This window comes from Silurus meridionalis, chromosome 24 (genome assembly GCF_014805685.1).
Source record: "Silurus meridionalis isolate SWU-2019-XX chromosome 24, ASM1480568v1, whole genome shotgun sequence".
Taxonomy (NCBI): Eukaryota; Metazoa; Chordata; class Actinopteri; order Siluriformes; family Siluridae; genus Silurus; species Silurus meridionalis.
In genome coordinates, this window is record NC_060907.1 from 20,830,992 (window position 1) to 20,848,491 (window position 17,500).

The window sequence follows — 17,500 nt, forward strand, 5'->3', positions numbered from 1 at the left end:
TCTCACTCTCTCACTCTATCTCACTCTCTCTCTCACTTTCTCTCTCTCACTCTCACTCTCTCTTTCTCTCACTCACTCTCTCACTCTCCCTCACTCTCTCACTCTCTCTCACTCTCTCTCTCTCTCTCTCTCTCTCTCTCTCTCTCTCTCACTCTCTCTCACTCTCTCACTCTCTCACTCTCTCACTCTCTCTCTCACTCTCTCTCACTCTCTCTCACTCTCTCTCTCTCTCTCTCTCTCTCACACTCTCTCTTTCTCACTCACTCTCTCTCACTCTCTCATTATCAGACTCTTTCATTCATAATTAAACACATAAAACACAGAGTCCTCGACTGCAAGGGAACAAAACCCTTGTTGCTATGGCAACACACCACCTCAAAACTTCAGAGAAAACATGTGCCAGCATTTATATGGAAGAGAGAGAGAGAGGAGAGAGAGAGAGAGAGAGAGAGAGAGAGAGAGAGAGAGAGAGAGAGGAGAGAGAGAGAGAGAGAGAGAGAGAGAGAGAGAGTGAGAAAGAAAGAGAGAGAGATGCATCTCTGGGGAGAGTGGACTGATTTCAGAAAGAAGGTATAGATGCCACATTGCCTAATTCAATCATACTCTCTCTATCTCACACACACACACACACACACACACACACACACACACACACACACACACACACAGATTACACCAACAACACACGTCCATTACACCAACACCATCTCCATTATAACAACATCTTCTCCATTACACCATCAACGCCATCTTCATTATTACATCATCACCTCTATAACACCATCTTTACCATTACACCATCACCCCTATTACCTCCATCCCTCCATAACACCATCAACACCATCTCCACCATTACACCATCCCTCCATAACACCATCAACACCATCTCCACCATTACACCATCCTCCATAACACCATCAACACCATCTCCACCATTACACCATCCCTCCATAACACCATCAACACCATCTCCACCATTACACCATCCCTCCATAACACCATCAACACCATCTCCACCATAACACCATCCCTCCATAACACCATCAACACCATCTCCACCATTACACCATCCTCCATAACACCATCAACACCATCTCCACCATTACACCATCCCTCCATAACACCATCAACACCATCTCCACCATAACACCATCCCTCCATAACACCATCAACACCATCTCCACCATTACACCATCCCTCCATAACACCATCAACACCATCTCCACCATTACACCATCCCTCCATAACACCATCAACACCATCTCCACCATTACACCATCCCTCCATAACACCATCAACACCATCTCCACCATTACACCATCCCTCCATAACACCATCAACACCATCTCCACCATTACACCATCCCTCCATAACACCATCAACACCATCTCCACCATTACACCATCCCTCCATAACACCATCAACACCATCTCCACCATTACACCATCCCTCCATAACACCATCAACACCATCTCCACCATTAACACCATCCCTCCATAACACCATCAACACCATCTCCACCATTACACCATCCCTCCATAACACCATCAACACCATCTCCACCATTACACCATCCCTCCATAACACCATCAACACCATCTCCACCATTACACCATCCCTCCATAACACCATCAACACCATCTCCACCATTACACCATCCCTCCATAACACCATCAACACCATCTCCACCATTACACCATCCCTCCATAACACCATCAACACCATCTCCACCATTACACCATCCCCTCCATAACACCATCAACACCATCTCCACCATTACACCATCCCCTCCATAACACCATCAACACCATCTCCACCATTACACCATCCCCTCCATAACACCATCTTCGCAATTAACACCATTAACCTCATAATCTCCACAAACCCCATGTACTCCATTAACACCTTCACCTCCCTCAACACCAGCAACAAATATATAATATAATAAGACAAATGAGACAGAGATGAAATAGATACGTTACAGAAATGAGACAGCAATAAAATAGATATGAGACAGAGATGAAATGGAAATGAGACAGAGATGAATTTGAAATGAGACAGAGATATGAAAGAAATTAAATTAAATGAGACAGAGATGAAATTGAAATGAGACAGAGATAAAATGGATATGAGACAGAGGTGAGACAGAGATGAGGTGAATATGAGACAGAGATGAGATGTATATGAGACAGAGGTGTGACAGAGATGAAATTGATATAAGACAGAGATGTAATGGATATGAGACAGAGATGTGACAGAGATGAGACAGGGCTCAGACAGAGATGTTTGCTAAGGAATTCATGAGGAGGAATGAGGTTTATTTTAGGTAGAAATCATCTCCTTCCTTTCACACACATCATTTCCATATTTTCCTTGGAGATAGTGTTCTGATTACAAGCGAGCTCCGTGTCGAAACGCTTCGTCAGCGCATGTATTTATTCCCGTCACGGGAGTCGTTTTTACACCAGAGCACACGTCTGTACTTCAGACTGTAGTGAAGTGAAATCACAGTGTCAACCTGCTTACGGTTTCAAATCCTGTCTGACCAATCAGCTCACACCATTCTTAAAGCAAAATACGCATACGTTAAATAAAAACATCATTACTTCAACACATTTATACTCTCCCTATACATATCCCTCTTTATTCTATTCTATTCACAGCTTTACCTCTGATTGTTATAAAGCACTGACACTGAAGACTCCTTCCATACAAGTTCTATTAATAAACACATCCCTGTGAATCAGTTTTACTATAGAAACAATACCGTATTAGAGTGAGTGCATTCAATAAATACAATTTATATCACATCAGAGGTGAGATTCCAAAAATACTGAATCTGTAAGGACTGTGAGGGTTGTGAGAACTGTGAAGGTTATGAAGGTTGTGAGGACTGTGAAGGTTATGAAGGTTGTGAGGACTGTGAAGGTTATGAAGGTTGTGAGGACTGTGGGGGTTGTTAGGGATGTGAAGGTTAGGAAGGTTGTGAGGACTGTGAATGTTATGAAGGTTGTGAGGACTGTGGGGTTGTTAGGATGTGAAGGTTAGGAAGGTTGTGAGGACTGTGAATGTTATGAAGGTTGTGAGGACTGTGGGGTTGTTAGGGATGTGAAGGTTAGAAGGTTGTGAGGACTGTGAATGTTATGAAGGTTGTGAGGACTGTGAATGTTATGAAGGTTGTGAGGACTGTGAAGGTTATGAAGGTTGTGAGGACTGTGAATGTTATGAAGGTTGTGAGGACTGTGAAGGTTATGAAGGTTGTGAGGACTGTGGGGGTTGTTAGGGATGTGAAGGTTAGGAAGGTTGTGAGGACTGTGAAGGTTATGAAGGTTGTGAGGACTGTGAAGGTTATGAAGGTTGTGAGGACTGTGGGGGTTGTTAGGGATATGAAGGTTAGGAAGGTTGTGAGGACTGTGAATGTTATGAAGGTTGTGAGGACTGTGAATGTTATGAAGGTTGTGAGGACTGTGAATGTTATGAAGGTTGTGAGGACTGTGAATGTTATGAAGGTTGTGAGGACTGTGAAGGTTATGAAGGTTGTGAGGACTGTGAAGGTTATGAAGGTTGTGAGGACTGTGAAGGTTATGAAGGTTGTGAGGACTGTCTGGGTTGTGTGGGCTGCTGGTGTTAAAGACAGACAAATCCTTGACTGCAGTGGAGATTTTTTTATGCTTCATTCACTTCAGGATGATGTGATACTCCCCAGTTCCACAATCTTTGTACACCTTAATTCTACTGCTAGCAAATGAGAAGAAATTCATGCCATTTCATTCCAACTGTTCCACAATCCATGATTATTCCATATGAAACCAATGGCTTCTGTACCTTCCAGGGGTTAGTCCCCAGGCTTAGACTAGTTCCAGCAGAATTGGTTCATTATAATCCCTCTGCATGCATGAATGATTTGAAAATGATCACATGTGATAGAGAGTCAGAAATGGCTCAGAAATAACACTTACTCATCTTCAGTGCAGAAGTTATTAATGGTGAAATGACCATCAGGAGACTTTAAATGCATGCACTAGTATGGAAGATGGTGAAGGTTGTGAGGACTGTGAAGGTTATGAAGGTTGTGAGGACTGTCTGGGTTGTGTGGGCTGCTGGTGTTAAAGACAGACAAATCCTTGACTGCAGTGGAGATTTTTATGCTTCATTCACTTCAGGATGATGTGATACTCCCCAGTTCCACAATCTTTGTACACCTTAATTCTACTGCTAGCAAATGAGAAGAAATTCATGCCATTTCATTCCAACTGTTCCACAATCCATGATTATTCCATATGAAACCAATGGCTTCTGTACCTTCCAGGGGTTAGTCCCCAGGCTTAGACTAGTTCCAGCAGAATTGGTTCATTATAATCCCTCTGCATGCATGAATGATTTGAAAATGATCACGTGATAGTGAGTCAGAAATGGCTCAGAAATAACACTTACTCATCTTCAGTGCAGAAGTTATTAATGGTGAAATGACCATCAGGAGACTTTAAATGCATGCACTAGTATGGAAGATGGTGAAGGTGGAGCCACAGTTTAATGTTCCACTTGGGTCTGTATCAAAATCCAGGTCACAAAGGAACATTGTTTCAGCGTTTGGGAGAAATGGAGAACCTGGAGCTTCATTTTCAGTTTCTATTTTTTTATTTGTCTGAGATAATTTTTTAAAAGTAATCCTGGTGACTGATGATTGATTGAGGTTCATGTTGATGTTTCAGAACTGGTAGAATGGTGAAAAAGACTGCCTTCATTTACATATGGGAAGATCTTCTCATGTGTGATGTGCTCCAGAAGCCCACATCAAAAACTGCTCCAGCACTCCTGAAAAGTAGTGAAGTGTACTAAAGCTACCTCTGAGTTACCTACTTCCTCAGTCACAGGCAGCACGGTGAGGGAGGAACTAACAAGAGAACTTCCAGAACATACGTATCAGGGTATTAATAAGGAGTGTTAATATTATACTCACTGCAGATGATGAGTATAAACATAATAATAATATGTTATAGCCACGTCTCTCTGCCTGGAGTTCTCATCTATGTTCAAGGTTACCGCTTTAAAACGGACATGTGCTCCAGCTTTAGTGCATTCTGAGTGGAAGAGCAGAATCCAGAGTCTTCAAGAGGCTGAGATGTCTCCAAGTGCACTTCTTTCAGAGAGAGATAAAGAAACACAGAGATAGAGAGTGTGTGTAGTATCTCTCTTTTCTGTGTGCAGCAGGAGAATGAATGGGTTATATTTCACACTAGTTTCTGTTCCACATCATCACAGCTGCAGGAACAGTGTCAGGTGTGAAAGCCTGGACTGCAGATCCAATTTCCTGCTTTCACACGTCTGATTGCGATCATCAGGACGTGTTTTTTTTTTCTCGGACACGCGGCTTTAATCTGTTGCCATTAATGCAGATCTCTTGCATTAGAAATCTCTGCAGCATTAGAGTTGATTCAGGATTCCACATCGCTTCTGTGTTTCTGTTCAGCATAGACTCAGACTTCAGGATTGGAAGCTTCTGAGATCCTTTGCTCTCGTATGTTTAATGTATTGTGTACATTGAGATGCTTTTCTCTCCAGCAAGGCTGTATAGAGCAGTTATTTCAGTTTCTGCAGGACTCATTTGGACATTCGGTGCCACCTAGATGGATTCCCTTTTGAGTCTGGTTCTTCTCAAGGTTTCTTCTTCATGCCATCTCAGGCAGTTTTTTCCTGAAACTTTCACCTCTGGCTTGATCATTAGGGATGAACATATAAAAGAACAAACTTATACATTCCATTTATAACCTATTTATCTCTGAATAACAAATAAAAAAAATAAAAAAAATGAATTGAACTGAATTGAATTGACCTTTTCTCATCAGATGCTCTCTGGCTCTTCTCCCTTTGATTTATTATCTACAGATTGTTGTGTGTGAGACTCTCTTGGTGTGTGTGAAGTTTGAAAAACACCCCATTCCACCCCAGCTCTCCGTGATCTCTTCTAATATGTGATGTGAACCTCTACATGTGCACGCATGATGACGCGAGTGAATGAATAATGAGCCGCTGTCCAGGTCCTGAAATAGCTAATCTCCATTGTGTGTAAACATGCATTATCAAACTGGCACAACACAGTGTGTGTACATATATGTCTATGTTTGTGTGTCTGCTTGTGTGTGTGTGTTTGCCCTTCTCTAACTGCTAGCTGCAGCAGCAGAGTTGCTTAATGGCCAGATGGCAAAAAGCAAATGAGTTGGAGTGCGAAGCGAGTTTGCATATTTATGATGCTTTTCTGAATAATTAATAAGATGGAAATAAAAAGTGAAGTGGATATAGAGGTGTTCGTGTGTGTGAGTGTGAGGTGGTGGTGGGTGCTAAGCGTTTCTATTCCCTAGAGTTCATGAACAAACAAAATAACAGAGAGAGAGAGAGAGAGAGAGAGAGAGAGAGAGAGAGAGAGAGAGAGTTGAATATGAGAAGAATGTGATCTGTTTGTAATTGAAACGATGAGAAAGCCAGACAGTGCCGCACTTTTAGGGTCAAGAAAAGCAAGGATGAAGTTCCACTGCTCATTTACCAGCATGGCATTGTGGTTAATGCAGGAAAAGCGAAGGTTTAATAGCTAATTATAATAAAACATTTTATTAAAGGAAAGCTACTTGTTTAAACTGATACCATCATCTCATGGGAGTAAGACAGCCACCTTATACTGCTCACAGTGAGGATGATGATGATGATGATGATTATGATTATGATAATGGCATTAATGGAGTCCATTAATTAAAAAAAATGTAATGAAAAATAAATCTGGTTAAAAAAATCTAACCAGTTACACAGAATCACAGCAGTTACATTGATTTAAAAACCAAATGAAATTTCATCATCTCTCTCTCTCTCTCTCTCTCTCTCTCTCTCACACACACACACACACACACACACACACACACACACACACACACACACACACTTTTGTTCTGTTTGTGTTATTACATTTAATTTGTTTTGTTTACACCTGCACCTGCAGCTCTCCCACCGGATCAGTTTCAATTCACCTCAAAAGCACATCGGGCAGATGAAGGACATTTCTGTGTGTGTGTGTGTGTGTGTGTGTGTGTGTGTGTGTGTGTGTGTTTCCTTCTGCATGGTATAAAACCTGACAGTGAAACAGTTTGTAGTAATAGTGAGTACATCCAGTACAGAAGAAACACTGACCCTGGGCTACACAACTCTTTACATACTCTCCACACACACACACACACACACACACACACACACACACACACACACACACACACAGAGATATCATTGGTGGGGTTTTTTTTGGTGTCCGAGTTTTTAGCCCAGATTTAACACTGGTTGTTCTTCAGACTGAGCGGTAGGAAGTGAGGGAATGACACAGAGGGAATTCGAGGCTTGAAAATAGTTGTGATGTTAAACGGCTGAATTCAGGTCAGTTTACACCTTGTTCATTTTGTTAGCCCATGAGATCCGTGTTTCACGCAGCGGTTATGCGTGACCACTGGTCCATACCATTACAGTCTCCCGAAGCGCTAATCCATGATGAAAAAAACTCAATGCCATGATCACGTTATGATTTTATGCCCTCATTTATGTGACCCATTAAACACTGCACACAATAAACCCACAGTACTGCAACATCTCAACATGACACATAAAACCCACTTTGTGGCCTGTCTGCACACTTCCTCTTCTTTTAGCCTTACGAACAGGAAGTGCTGGATCAGGTGCTATTTTCTGAGCTGCTAATAAGGACGTGGGACAATAATTACAACGAGGAAATTTCCATTTGCACCTTCACATTTTGGGAAAAGTTGTATTAAAGACGTATTTTAACACTTGCCATCTTTTAGTCATCCACTGAAGGTCGTAGAGTTTTATATCAATGTACACAAACAGCAGTTAAATGTACAATGCTGGCGTCTTTCCCTGATCCACTGTGCGGATTTACAGATCAATTTTAATAAACGAGGCTCAGTGCACTTTACCTAGAATGAGTGGAATGTTTAGCATTAGCATTAGTATTAGCAAGGTGTATTGATGTGCAGAGCTCCTGCTCAGTGGTGAACATAATGAAACATGAGAACTCCACAGCCTGGGGAAAGAAAGTCAAGGAAATGACTCACCGGGAAGTAAGGTGTTGTAAAAAATATCAACTGCATGTGTTCAGCACGGATGCTAGAAAGGCAGAGTGTTGTCCCTAAGAGCACAGCTAATCTGATTTGGGCTTTGGGAACCTATTACAGATCTGCCACTCTGCATTTCCTTCACGCTCTCTAACCTGCTTCTGTCTTTCAAAACCCACCTCACGTCTGTAGAACACACACACACACACACACACACACACACACACACACACACACACACACACACACAAAAGCTGTTTACTGGCTAAATAAAAGCTGATTTATTAAAAATGATAAAAAAAATTCCAGTTTCTACAGTTGTGTATGTGGTGCAGTCCAGTTTCCAGTGTAATGTGTGTGTGGTGTGGGAGATTTTATATGAAGCTTTCAAAAACTTTTGATTTGTTGATTTATTATAATAAAGTCAGAGTGTGAATCCAACACACTGTGCTGTAAAGAAAAAGAGTCCAGAAGAAACTGAGAAACTGATCCAATGCTCATCTGATACACTTAATCACTTATCACTCTATTCATCACTTTTTGTAAAAAAATAAATAAAAATCAGCCCTGAAGAAACGTCTCATGTGATGTCCCCCAAGTGGATAACAGAAAAACTTTTGTGGACATATTGTGATCAAACTAGAAAGAAAAAACTGAATCAAATAAAAATAGAAAACACTCTGTCCTTAAATAATCAAGAGTAAAGTTTCTACTTATTTGTTAGATTTTTTCTTGCTCCTCAGCCTACAACAAACATGTCTGATGATTGCAACTGTAGTGAAGGCAATAACAGAAAGAACAGACAGCAGGAAGAGTAAAACATCTACAGAGTGGTACGAATACCAGGGCATTTTATAAGATTCTGTTCGTAGATGAGCAGCACCACCGTGCCTCATGATGTACTCAATCCAGAAGACAGCATTATCTAAAGGTTTTATCAGCACGTCTCTGTGGATTTTGGAGAGTCTCTGCATATTTTCCCGATATGAAGCGTTCTGAAGAACTTCTTTCACCGTTAAAAGGAAGGAATCTTTATCCATAGTTGCAAAGTTGACGTTCTTGGCGACTCCCTTCACCCTCATTTTTGCGAGATTGTCAGGCTGATCCCAGACGAGTCCAAAACCAATTATAGGAACGCCATGATAGATAGCTTCCTGAATTCCATTGGTTCCCCCATGAGCTACAAATGCCCTGGTCTTAGGGTGACCAAGCAGATCATTTTGGGGAATCCAGTCCATTATTAAAGTATTGTTTCCAACTGTAGAAGGTCTTTCCCCTGTATACCTCCATATAACCTTTTGTGGAAGCTCTGCAAAAGCCTCAGCTACTGAATTGGCTACATCATGAGGAAGTTGACCAACTAAAGTTCCAAGAGACATGACAATGACCCCATGTTCACCAGAGCTCTGCACAAAGTCCTCAAGATGTTGTGGAAGAGGTTTGGAAGGCTTGCAGTGGAAACCACCCATGTAGACAACATTTGGCATCGTAGGGCGTGGAAATTCAAACGTAAAATCAACTCTGAACAGCCACAGATCTGCTCCTTGGATTAATTCAAAGTAGTTTATTTCTGGACCAAAGAGTTGATGACACACTTCATTGTAACCTGAAGCTATAAAATACTTGAACTGTAACTCAGTTACAATGTACATGAGCACATTTACCACTCTCTCAAAAAAGCTCATGTGGTCTGGCAGCTCTAACATTGGCACTGGTACATATGAAAGAGGTGAGGGAGCGATTGCAAAGTGTCCCTCATGTTGGAGGCACCAGCGAACATTAAAGACAACAGGCAGGTTGAGAAAATGTCCTAAAATGATGCCACTAATTAAGGCAGGATCAGTAAAAAACACATCATACTTGGTGTCTCTTAAGGACTGCATTAACTCCTGGTCTTTAATTAAACTGATCACATATGTTTTTTCTTTCTCCACCATTTCCACTGCTTTGTCCCACATCTCCTTCTCGAGTTTCAGACGAGCCCATATGGAACCCTCCCTCATAATGTCTAAGTACTTCCTCACAGCATTTCCAATAAATTCTTGATCAAAAAGCTTTGAGCTTCCAAAAGTGATGGAGGTGTAACATGGCGACGTTGCTTCTATGTACCAGCTGTCAGAGGGTCGTATGACTGTAACATTGTGACCTTTGGCATAAAGAGCCTCGATCAGTATTTTCATATTGACCCAGTGGCTGCCATCCACAGGGAAGACCAGAATGTTCCCAGTATAGACTGAGGCTACCAGCATGGTGAGCAAGACCAGGCCAGAGTTGTGTATTTTCTTTCCGTTCATTGCAGCACCTACAGAACAGAAAATTAGGAATGAGTATATTGAATAGAGTCTATCAGTATTAATAATATACCACAGCACCATACAGTAGAAGGATATTTGTCAAAAACACAACCAGGAGCCAAATGAAACTCTAAAGGAACTTTTTATCCACAGCTCAGATAGCAGAAGCTATTCATAAAACAGCCACGTCCTGATCACAAATACTGTGAAGAACACCATTACTGAAAAAACATCCATGTAAAGCTTTGGGTTTTTAAAAAAGCATGAGGGAACAAACATCTGGAAGATAATTCTCTGAACTATTGAGACCTCAACTGAACTTTTTGGCTTTGGCAAACAGAACTACATCTGGTGAAAACTCAACCCTGAGAAACCAGAGTCTCGACAGTAAAGCATGGTGGTAGGAGTGCCAAATAATGAGGATGCATTTCATCAGCACATACTGGACAACTGCTCATGCTTGTGAGATGAGTGAGATGGATCAGGCTAGTCCTCAGACTGAGATGGGATCTGTGGCAAGACTTTGTCATTATTACTGTTTAACAACAACAACAACAACAACAACAACAACAACAACACCACTGTCCATCTACTCTGACAAATCTTAAGCAATCCTATCAAACCCAATGGTCAGTAATATCAGGAAGTGGCGATACTTCAATGTGAGAACCTACAGGTGGACAGGGGAAATATTTAAAACCAAAAAACACCATGTGTAATATTTACTGATGTCTTTTCAAGTATTCATTTTAAAATTCATTTTAATTATTCCGTTGTAAAGAGTCTTTTAAAAAACATTACCAAATAATGAATCAGAAAATTATTTCTTTATTTCTACAAAGATCAACATTTGGGGGAATTCCTCCATAATAAGGTTTTCAGTAAAGATAGTAATACATATGTAGAATTTCATAATGCAGATCCACAAACAGAAATTTAGTGAAATATATTGTATATGACTCAATGTGGATCATTTCATTACAAAAAATAAGAATTTATGTAATGAAATCAAATCACAACAGGGATAAAGAATTTTCTGAATGCCATTAATTAAAATTGCACTTTACTGCAGAATAAAAATTATTATAAACCTAAACAAGCACAAGATAACAAAGTTTGGGTTGAAATTTCTAATAATAATTTTAGGAAATGAGTTTTCCCTCAGTTACTTTATAATTTTTTTTTATTACAAATGCGAATCCTGTAAACACAACTTTATAACAGAGAACATTAAACAAATCAGTTTTATTACTAAGTAAATACGTTATTCACCTATCAAATTAATACGATTTTACACATACCAAAGACGTAATTCCATAAACTGAAAGATTTCATACTGGTGTGTGTGCAGAGCGAAGAGCAAAGAGTGATTTAATGCAGATCCCGATTAATGAATTACTCTGGGTATATTATACCCTTGTGTGCAAGAAAAACCATTCTCAAGTCCAAGGTCAGGATTGTGCTTAACTAAGATAAGCCCCTGTTATAGTTAAACAGCCGCATGCACATGCTAATCCCACCCAAGCTGTCATTAAATTCAGCGGTCTAGATGTTGTATAAAACCCTGTTTCTGATGCTTATACTCAAGAAAAAAGCTGCAAAATCCGGAGAGCTGACCTGCACGCTGGTGATTTTAATCATCTCATTTTAGAGTTTAGAGAATTCACTTTAGCATGTCCAGAAACCAAGTCTGAATATCCAAGTGTAAAACCATGAAGACATGGTGGTTGGTGTGGCAGGTGGAGTGGAACAACACTAGTGTCCTGCACAGAGCCCTGACCTCCTTAACATTTGGGATGAACTGGAACTGGAGCCTCATTGACTTCTTAACAGCAGTGTCTGGTCTCACTAATCCTTTTGTGCCTGAATGTAAAATCATTCCCTCAGCCACACCTCAAACACCAGCAGAAAGCCTTTACAGAAGAGTGGAGTTTACAGAAAAAGGGAAAAAATCTATCTGCCACTCTATTCTATTCTATTCTATTCTATTCTATTCTATTCTATTCTATTCTTGTTAGCTTTATGATTAAGGTGGGTTCTCTGATAAGTTTAAATAAAGTTTCTACTTATTTGTTAGATTTTTTCTTGCTCCTCAGCCTACAACAGACATGTTTAATGATTGCAACTGTAGTGAAGGCAATAACAGAAAGAACAGACAGCAGGAAGAGTAAAACATCTACAGAGTGGTATGAGTACCAGGGCATTTTATAAGATTCTGTTCGTAGATGAGCAGCACCACCGTGCCTCATGATGTACTCAATCCAGAAGACAGCATTATCTAAAGGTTTTATCAGCACGTCTCTGTGGAGTCTGGAGAGTCTCTGCATATTTTCCCGATATGAAGCGTTCTGAAGAACTTCTTTCACCGTTAAAAGGAAGGAATCTTTATCCATAGTTGCAAAGTTGACGTTCTTGGCGACTCCCTTCACCCTCATTTTTGCGAGATTGTCAGGCTGATCCCAGACGAGTCCAAAACCAATTATAGGAACGCCGTGGTAGATGGCTTCCTGAAGTCCATTGGTTCCCCATGAGCTACAAATGCCCTGGTCTTAGGGTGACCAAGCAGATCATTTTGGGGAATCCAGTCCATTATTAAAGTATTGTTTCCAACTGTAGAAGGTCTTTCCCCTGTATACCTCCATATAACCTTTTGTGGAAGCTCTGCAAAAGCCTCAGCTACTGAATTGGCTACATCATGAGGAAGTTGACCAACTAAAGTTCCAAGAGACATGACAATGACCCCATGTTCACCAGAGCTCTGCACAAAGTCCTCAAGATGTTGTGGAAGAGGTTTGGAAGGCTTGCAGTGGAAACCACCCATGTAGACAACATTTGGCATCGTAGGGCGTGGAAATTCAAACGTAAAATCAACTCTGAACAGCCACAGATCTGCTCCTTGGATTAATTCAAAGTAGTTTATCTCTGGACCAAAGAGTTGATGACACACTTCATTGTATCTTGAAGCCATAAAATACTTGATCTGTAACTCAGTTACAATGTACATGACCACATTTACCACTCTCTCAACAAAGCTCATGTGGTCTGGCAGCTCTAACATTGGCACTGGTACATATGAAAGAGGTGAGGGAGCGATTGCGAAGTGTCCCTCACCTTGTATCGTCCACCGAGCGTTAAAAACAAGGGGCAGGTTTAGATATTTACTCAAAAAAGCACCACTCATTAACACAGGGTCCGTGAGAAACACATCATATTTGGTTTCTCTTAAGGACTGCATTAGCTCCTGGTCTTCAATGATGCTGAAGATAATTTTTTTCTCCTTTTCAATCATTTCCACAGATTTTTCCCAAATCTCCTTCTCAACTTTCAGACGAGACCATATGGAGCCCTCCCTCACAATTTCAAGGTTCGTGCTTATAAGATTCTGAATGAATTCTTGATCAAAGTTTCCTGTGGCTGGCAAAGTGATGGAGGTGTAACATGGCGACGTTGCTTCTATGTACCAGCTGTCAGAGGGTCGTATGACTGTAACATTGTGACCTTTGGCATGAAGAGCCTCGATCAGTATTTTCATATTGACCCAGTGGCTGCCATCCACAGGGAAGACCAGAATGTTCCCAGTATAGACTGAGGCTACCAGCATGGTGAGCAAAACCAGGCCAGAGTTGTGTATTTTGTTTCCGTTCATTGCAGCACCTACAGTACAGAAAATTGGGGATAAGTACACTGAGAAATGCAAGTCTAAGTTTCATCCCACGCAACAACAAAAAAAAACGTTTTCTGGTTAAAATTTAAATTCTTGCCTGGTGGTTTTGGTAGAACCCCAAAATGCTCAGGAACAATGTATTAGGTTGTTTAATGCTTTTCATTATCATGGACTGGGCACTTGGCCACAGCTGTAGAGTTTAGAGAGATCTTTGGATGTGGTTCTGCAAGTTTATGCCTTTGCTCTCTAAAATCTTTGAATGACAGTTTATTTGAGGTTATTCCATTCTCTAGAGTGTTACATCACGGAAAAAAGGGGAATACTGTGAATTCAGTCAACACTTGGTTGTTAAAATGCCATCTGCAGTGCATGTGCTTTAGGTGTATATTCCAGCATGCTGAGACCTCATCAAAGTCTTGACATTTTTGTCTCAGTAACAGAGTCTGAGCTCCTTCCTTAGAAAAACTCTGGATCTCTGAACAGTGGATTCTGGAGTCAAAGAGGGTACCATCTGACTCCCACATGGAAGAGTCTGACACACTTCTAGTGCCAGATAACATTTTCTCATCAGAAGAAGCTTTTATTAAGTACTGCAAACATTATAGCACAGTGGAATATTCTTTACATTTTCAGTAGATCAGCCTTGATGCAGTGATCCTGACGCAGATTATGGGCCTTGATTAGGGGCCCAAACAGTGGCAGCTTGGTGGTTCAGGGGTTTAAACTATTGATCATCTGATTAGCTTTTCAGAGCAACCCCGCTGTGCTAAAAGTCACAGAGATCATACTTTTCTTCATGCTGATGTTCGACGTGGACTTGAACTGAAGCTCTTGACCTGTATCTTCACAATCTTTATTAGCACGCTGATTAGATAATTGTAAGAAAGTACAGGTGTTCCCATTAAAATGGACTGAGAGTAAATACATTGAAAGTTACAGTTTCCTGTTGTTTACACACTGTATAAATAAAATGGTACAAATCCTAATAAAGTCTTACTGAAGTTAAAGAGGTACGACTACAAAATGTGGAAAAGGTGAAGCGGGAAACGCTGACTCAGGATGTAATACACTGTATATTACTGTACATAACATCGGGTGAAAATTAGTGAGATTCATTTTAGTGGAAAATGTCATTCCTTAATCAAATCACAACGCAGACGTACCTTAGATGTGATCCAACCAGCCACAGAACATCGTTCAAGAGTGTGTATGAGAGCAAAGAGCATTTACTTCAAGCCCAGGTTAATGAATGACTGTAGCTATCGTGTGAGATAGGGATCATATGGCGAGGAGAAACAGTACGAGTGGCAGAAACTTCTGAATTCTCTACAGTGTTCTTCACACATATTTCCACTTGTTTTTATCTGATCTTGTTAATAATTGGCCCAGTGTAGGGGAAAACATTAGCCAGGCACTCTGATTACTATCAGTTCATTACTCACAAAGAAAATCTCAGTCAGCGGTATGAGCTTCATCTTAATTCTTTGGAACGTAAAAAGACTAATTCATGAGTTTAAAACATCCTGCAGTGGAAATCCAGGACTTGTGATTGTTTATCAGAATGAAATCGTTGTAATTTTCATTAGAACCTTGAAGTGATTTTTCAGAGGAACGAGCTGCTGTTCTGATTACAGCTTCTCCTAAACACTCTGATAACGTTCTTATTGTTCAGTGATCTTCAGATTCACTGAATGTTTCTTGGCGGTACATGGAACCCTCTCTGATAAACACATTTAAGCCGTAAACCCTTTAACCCCTGATCCTGGTCAGGGTCACAGAAGATCCAGAATCTGTTCCAGGAACACTGAGCACAGAGTGAAACCTTCTGCCCTGATAAATTATTATTATAAAGTTTTTACAAATCATTTATATCACTTATTTTTAATGTATTTAATTTATCATTTATTTCTACATATAATTTACATTAATTTATTTATTATAAAATATTATATTTTTTATATTTAAACATGAATCATTTATTTCCAGATCCTCTTTTGATCATGTAATTATTTCTGTAAAGGATCAGCTGCTACATTCCTTCTATCATTTCATCTCTTTTCTCCTGCTGAGCTTCAATTCAGTGTTTGATTGAAAGGAAATGTTTTTCTTTTCCATTAGGCTTTTACACACACACACACACACACACACACACACACACACACACACACACACACACTGTCTGCAGTCCAGTAATAAGAGATTTGGAGTGAAACTATATTAATATACATTATTTGAATTCATGACTCATTCATGATTTTTATTCATTATTAATTCACCCTTAAAACTACAGTGACACTCTGGTGACTGATACATTTTCGTTTGACTCTCTGTCTCTGTCTCTTTCTACCTCTTTTTTCTCTCTTGCATTCAATGTAATTAACACAAAGACAATTTAACGATCTTACGTCAGTTGAGTGAAGGACAGAAAATTTGATCAAATGGACTACAAAGGCTGTTCTTCCCTTCATGCTCCTGAATCTATAAGAAACCACAAATGTGTCTGTAAAATCTGTAAAGTTACAGTACAGACCAAAAGTTTGGACACACCTTCTCATTCAAAGAGTTTTCTTTATTTTCATGACTATGAAAATTGTAGATTCACACTGAAGGCATCAAAACTATGAATTAACACATGTGGAATTATATATGGAATTATATACCTAACAAAAAAGTGTGAAACAACTGAAAAATGTCATATTGTAGGTTCTTCAAAGTAGCCACCTTTTGCTTAGATTACTGCTTTGCACACTCTTGGCATTCTCTTGATGCCTACTTTGAAGAACCTACAATATGACATATTTTCAGTTGTTTCACACTTTTTTGTTATGTATATAATTCCACATGTGTTAATTCATAGTTTTGATGCCTTCAGTGTGAATCTACAATTTTCATAGTCATGAAAATAAAGAAAACTCTTTGAATGAGAAGGTGTGTACAAACTTTTGGTCTGTACTGTATATATATTATATTTCTATAGATGTTTTATAATAAACAAACAAACAGATATACAGTGAGGAAAATAGGTATTTGAACACCCTGCTATTTTGCAAGTTCTCCCACTTAGAAATCACAATGTATGATTTTTAAACTATTTATTTGTATGATACAGCTGCAAATAAGTATTTGAACACCTGAGAAAGTCAATGTTAATATTTGGTACAGTAGCCTTTGTTTGCAATTACAGAGGTCAAACATTTCCTGTAGTTTTTCACCAGGTTTGCACACACTGCAGGAGGGATTTTGGCCCACTCCTCCACACAGATCTTCTCTAGATCAGTCAGGTTTCTGGCCTGTTGCTGAGAAACACGGAGTTTGAGCTCCCTCCAAAGATTCGCTATTGGGTTTAGGTCTGGAGACTGGCCAGGTTACGCCAGAACCTTGATATGCTTCTTACAGAGCCACTCCTTGGTTATCCTGGCTGTGTGCTTCGGGTC

At 40.0% G+C, this 17,500-nt stretch overlaps 3 protein-coding genes across 7 annotated transcripts in view; 1 reads left to right on the forward strand and 2 right to left on the reverse strand.

Annotated features, from left to right (window-relative positions):
- elfn1b (extracellular leucine-rich repeat and fibronectin type III domain containing 1b) overlaps positions 1–17,500 on the forward strand; it is a 51,266-nt gene that overhangs the window by 9,290 nt on the left and 24,476 nt on the right. Inside the window, exon 2 of one of the 5 annotated variants that reach the window (XM_046837350.1) lies at positions 13,700–13,766. The exons of the other annotated variants lie outside the window; for them this stretch is intronic. The gene's annotated coding sequence lies outside the window, so the exon portion shown is untranslated. The remainder of the gene's footprint in view (positions 1–13,699; positions 13,767–17,500) is intronic. 5 annotated transcript variants of the gene reach the window in all.
- Positions 8,384–15,359, reverse strand: LOC124377947 (UDP-glucuronosyltransferase 2C1-like). The gene is made up of 2 exons (XM_046837354.1): positions 15,230–15,359; positions 8,384–10,410 (listed from the first exon to the last, which is right to left on the reverse strand). Exon 2 carries the CDS (start codon positions 10,400–10,402, stop codon positions 8,822–8,824), a length of 1,581 nt encoding a protein of 526 aa, XP_046693310.1. The 5' UTR covers positions 10,403–10,410; positions 15,230–15,359; the 3' UTR covers positions 8,384–8,821.
- On the reverse strand, positions 12,422–15,362 carry LOC124377948 (UDP-glucuronosyltransferase 2C1-like). The gene is given in 3 exon segments (XM_046837355.1): positions 12,422–12,929; positions 12,932–14,056; positions 15,230–15,362. Coding segments are annotated over 2 exon segments (1,578 nt in total). The 5' UTR covers positions 14,049–14,056; positions 15,230–15,362; the 3' UTR covers positions 12,422–12,468.

What these genes read in the sequence shown, in the direction of transcription:
- LOC124377947 (XM_046837354.1), bottom strand. Translation starts at nt 10,402, where the DNA reads ATGAACGGAAAGAAAATACACAACTCTGGCCTGGTCTTGCTCACCATG.